Source organism: Atta colombica, unplaced genomic scaffold (assembly GCF_001594045.1).
Source record: "Atta colombica isolate Treedump-2 unplaced genomic scaffold, Acol1.0 scaffold250, whole genome shotgun sequence".
NCBI classification, from domain to species: Eukaryota; Metazoa; Arthropoda; class Insecta; order Hymenoptera; family Formicidae; genus Atta; species Atta colombica.
The window spans coordinates 9,927-15,184 of NW_017259349.1; the positions used below are offsets into that span (position 1 = coordinate 9,927).

Here is a 5,258-nt window from a genome sequence, read left to right on the forward strand (position 1 = left end):
AACAAATCCACAAAGTGAAAAGAAAGTTTCCCATTTTGTCCAACTCGCGTAGTTTTTTCTATATGTAAAAAAATTATCAAACTCAAAAAAAAATTCAAAAGACGTAATGATCTTTTGAACGTAGAGATTTCAAAACTCTTGTTAAATTTTTTAAATTTATATATATTTTTAACAAAGTTTTACAGTTGCTTAAATTTTTATGTCCGTAGTGCTACGAATTTGTGTTCCAATCCAATATACTCGTGGATCGACTCAAATAAACCTGAAGAAATTAAATTGTGTAAAAATATATGAAGAAGAGAGGCTCATTTTATCATCACATTCAAAGTCATATCTCGTTTCATTAAAAAAATTTTTCCCATTTTCTAAACTGTCTTTATCATTTCACACACAAATATATATATATTATATATTATTGTATATATTTAAATTATATATTTAAATTAATAAATTATATCGATTGCGATATCATATTGACTTCAACATAAACTAAAAAATATAAAATTAAATAAAAAAGATATAACGGAGGCCCACATTATCACCTTTTCCTCTAACAATTATTTTAACGGTTATTTTACATACACACATGCTGTTGTTTCCAACATTCTAATAATAAATAAATTTACCTCGATTGGATACGCTGGTTGTTCATTGTATACTTTCACAAATATTTCGCCGATAACTAATTCATCAGCATGAGCAGTATACTTGAAATCACTAAAATCATGTTCAAAATTGCCGCTATTATTTAATCTCTCCTGCCGTTTCAGTTCTAAATATTCATTTAATTCCGCTCTAGTCCCATTGTCCCAGATTAAATACGGATTTGAACAATTAGAATTCAATATCTTTAAAATTTCTTCGGGTTTATCTTTAACAAGCTGACGTGCTAGATAAGGAGTTAATAAATTTTCCAAAGCGGCAACTGTAACGGGATTAACGGGTGTTTCATTATCGCCTTTCATATAACCACCTAATCGAGCACAGGCGCGAACTGCTAATTTAGCCAAGTTATTGGCTACTTCCTGACGATTCTCATCCTGGTTTCTTTCTACTCCACCTTCTTCTAATGTATAATCGTAATTGAACATGAAGAGCAACAGATCCCATAAAGCACCAGATTGTAATAACTGCATTTGTAATATGCTATCTGTAGCAAGAGATGAAATACACTCTGTGGCAACTGCACACAATTTTGTTAGATGCTGCAAAAGAGAACAATGAGAAAAATAAAAATTGAAATGGAATAAATTAAAGTTATATATGCGCGCGCGCGCGCACGCGCACGCACACACACACACACACACACACACACACACACACACAAAACTTTCCTTGTCTTTGTACGTACCTTAAAATGCAGTATTCTGCAAAGATCTTTTACAAGTTGCGGCAGTTCGATAATCTTATCTCTGCATCCTCGAAACGATCCGGCAACAGCGAAACATCTAGTGATGTGCATACAAACTTGCACTGCTACATCGGTGGATTTACTCGATCTGCTTAATACCGATACGCATCGCGTATACGCTTCCAACAATACATCTAAACCTCCTTCCCTTCGCAATTCTTCGGCATTTAAAGCCGAACAGTGCACCGTGTGATATGCAAGTTCGCTTGCAGCTGCTAGCAATGGGGCAGACTTTGAAAATAACCGTTCGTCATTCGTTTCCAGTTTAATTGTTTTGATTAGCTGGGGATAACCAGCGTATTTGTAAGGTCTAAGCTCATCTGTGTATCTATGAAAAAGAATGCTCTGTGTCCTTAAAATCAAAACAATGTTGTCAGGATTAGGTCCAGTTGTCGACCAACAACTGCGACTGCATAGAAATTCGTATGCTTGGCTAACAGCTTCAAACTTATCCTAAAATCATTGTATCATTGTATACGTATACGTGCGGGTATTATACATGTATAATATATGTATGTATACGTATATGCACATGCACATGTGTATATAAGCTTACGTTTGATACGTAAGATGTCCATACAATATAGGAAATACATACATATATCATAATAACTGATTCTAAATACAGACTTACCCTGCCTTCAGGATTTTTGTCAGGATGATATAATTGAGCCAATTTATAAAATGATTTCCTGACAATTGCTTCATCATGATGTTTTCCACTTGTTAAGCCAAGTTGCTTATAAGCTTCCTCCACAGTCATTAGAGGTGGTTTTTTCTCTACTTCCCTTTTCCATGCATCTAATACGTCTTTTAGTAACTGCACCTAATTCAATATCACACTCGCATAAATCATTAATGTCGCGTATAGAGGACAAAAGTTGATATAAACGATGCATAATACAACGCGAGATGCATCAAGTCAATTCCCTTTAACTTACAGGTTCTGGGATAGGCCACTGCGGGAATTTTATAGTATCGCAAAGATGTCTGAGATAGAATATCTGGCAGAACAATTCATTTTCCAATTGTGGATATCTTACAGCAGGTATAGCGATATATTGATACCTGGCCATGGTATGACTTCGTAATTTGGGAGTAAAATCTGCAATATGTGCAGCAATTTTCTCGATAAGCATTCGTCGCATTTCTGCATTCCAAATCGCTTCCGGTGTATCATAATCTCCAAGAAATATTTGCGCAAATTTCTCTGCTCCATGATTCTCTAAATAACTCACCATTGCATCAGGCAATAGTTGACCAAGAATACTTCGTTGCATTATATCTGAACAAGTGTTCTAAAGGATACAACAACAATGTTATACGTATTTCTTTATCGTTTAATCATATTACAATTTTTTATTATAAAAACAGATGTAAACATATAAACTCACATCGTCGTTCCTAAAGGCTTGTTTAATGTGCGTAAGTTGTAAGAATCTTGCAATCGGCAAGACATTAGAACCAGTGTACATTAAGATAAAATAAAATACGCCGGTAAGATAAATTTTTGACACATCAGCATTATCTCGCATCACTTCACATAACAATGTAGCGACTCTTTCAACTAGGATTGGATCAAACGTTAGCAAAAGCTGTACGATATGTGGCAAATACTGAAGGTCGGATAGCAATCGTTTTACACGTGGCAAGGGCCTGATTACCGCATCATCGGCATCTCTACTTGGGAAATATTCACACATCTTAATTAAAATGTTTAGGATTAAATTAGCCAATTCACTTTCATTTATCACGGGAGTTCCCTTTGCAACAAGACTCCACTTCAATTGTGGCACTTGTGAAATCGTTTTCCATCCATCTAATCCCTGTGCCCAAACTTTTGTTTTATGAGTCAGATGATTTGAAGCGTACAATTCTTTCAAATCCCTTAGACTCATCGGACCTTCACGTTGATCACCATTATTGTAATACCATTCCTTTTCCATTCGTTCCTGCTGTGGACCTGCCTCTATCACATTGGTTTGCGTTGGTATGACAGCTCGGGAAGTGTGTAAATGTGCCAATGTCAATAAATCGACTAAAGTTCGTACACCATTCTGATCCATTATATCTTTGACATTTCGCCTATGTAATATAAGTTTATTTATGAACATGACTAGTCTATCACGCTCCGTTCTGTCCGCGCAACGCTCCAACATTCCCAGGATGTATTTCGTATCTGAGAATGGACCAATGTCTTCGTAATATCGACCATACACTATCGTCATTGCTTGCAAGCAAAGGCACTTCATTTCGATTTTCGCAGTCAATAAAAATCTATGATATAAATCATTAAAAAACTCGTATCTGTAATTGAAAATAAAATACCATTATATAAACTATCTAAAATTTTGTACTACAAATTAATGAGACGTTGAGTGAGTATAGAGTTAATAACAAACGAGTTATATTTTTTTCTTATTTTCTTGCTATTTGTAATGTTTCGTAAATGTTTCTTTTTTTGCAGACGATGTTTTCTCAGTAATTGATTTCAACATCAGGATATATTATAAGCGTGTAATACTTTTTTCATCGAGTGTATATAAACAGTTATTCATATACTTACGATTTTCTTATAGGACTGTCTGGACTATCTTTTTCCAATAAAAGCCTCAAGTAATAATCTCCAATTTTAACTTCATCCGAAAGACATTGATATTGCACCTCAAATTCTCTATGATTCCACGCAATCAAAGTTCCACCAGCTAAGTCTTTATCTGAACTAAATGCACGTATCTCATTTTCCAAAGCTATTCTCAATTCTTCTCTCGTTTTGTGGTTCCAAATTAAATTTGGCAGTGCGTGATCTTGATTAAATTTATAATAGAATAATTTCCAATTTGCTTCAGATTTAATTCGTTCTCTACGTTTTCTCAAAACTATCGGACGCTCTTTAATCGTTTCTCTCCGTTCTATTCCAATACGAGCACCCCAATGTTGCAAAGCATTTTCTACATGTTTTTCAACTACTCGCATCTGACGTTCGATAGCGATCCATTGTGGACTTTTTTTATTTCTTGATGCATGATCTATAGCTATCTTTAAATTGTCACGATTGTTCAATTTTTCTTCTTCCAGAAATGAGTCCGGTACTTTTTCATCAGAGTCCAAATAATTCAACAAACCTACCGGCTACAAATTGCAGCAATTCCATTTGTATTTGCAACACATAACATAATAGGTACTATTTTAAAAACAGTTGTCTCCATTTTATGGAATCCTATTTTAATATACATAATATCGACTCACCATAATTCGTTTCAATAATCCCATAGCCGTAGGATGTCCCGTGACCCACAAACCTACTAAATGTCGGCACAATTGTCGATGCGTTAATAGTCTGCTATCACTACCGACAGTAAATAAACTATTTAATAAATGCCTTGGTAAAGCTCCTTCTGCAAGTGCCAGCTCTTGCATTTTTGCTGCTACTTCAGGTGCACCCTCTTCAATGATTGCTCGCATTATCAGTCCAGCACCTTTGACCACAGCCAATGAAGGATGTTGAAACAATTTGAACAATGATCTACCTCTTGTAGCAACCATTTCTAAAAGATTGTCAAAATGTTTGCCATCAGTAGTTTCACTGTATGGTACACACAGGGCAAATGTTAAAAGATCGAGCATAGCAGATACTACCAGTGCACCTGTACCACGATTCTGTAACGTTAAAAAAAAGAAAAAGCTTTGGCTTATCATTTCATTGTCATATTATATTTTATAGAATATTTTTGTACATTACTAAAAATCTTGTACAACACTTCTTAACAAAGGACACAATAATTTATTTATAATAAATTTATTTTATTACAGCATTAATAAATATTATTTTCGTGATTAAAAATGT

The 5,258-nt window shown here is 34.5% G+C and overlaps 1 protein-coding gene across 3 annotated transcripts in view; it reads right to left on the reverse strand.

Annotated features, from left to right (window-relative positions):
* LOC108688973 (dnaJ homolog subfamily C member 13) overlaps positions 1-5,258 on the reverse strand; it is an 11,758-nt gene that overhangs the window by 2,562 nt on the left and 3,938 nt on the right. For all 3 annotated transcript variants that reach the window (XM_018195545.1, XM_018195543.1, XM_018195544.1), the window contains exons 6-12: positions 4,661-5,071; positions 3,978-4,543; positions 2,806-3,718; positions 2,353-2,709; positions 2,046-2,237; positions 1,352-1,864; positions 627-1,205 (exon numbers count right to left, since the gene is read on the reverse strand). In XM_018195545.1, the coding sequence (XP_018051034.1) occupies positions 627-1,205; positions 1,352-1,864; positions 2,046-2,237; positions 2,353-2,709; positions 2,806-3,718; positions 3,978-4,543; positions 4,661-5,071 (3,531 nt within the window). The remainder of the gene's footprint in view (positions 1-626; positions 1,206-1,351; positions 1,865-2,045; positions 2,238-2,352; positions 2,710-2,805; positions 3,719-3,977; positions 4,544-4,660; positions 5,072-5,258) is intronic.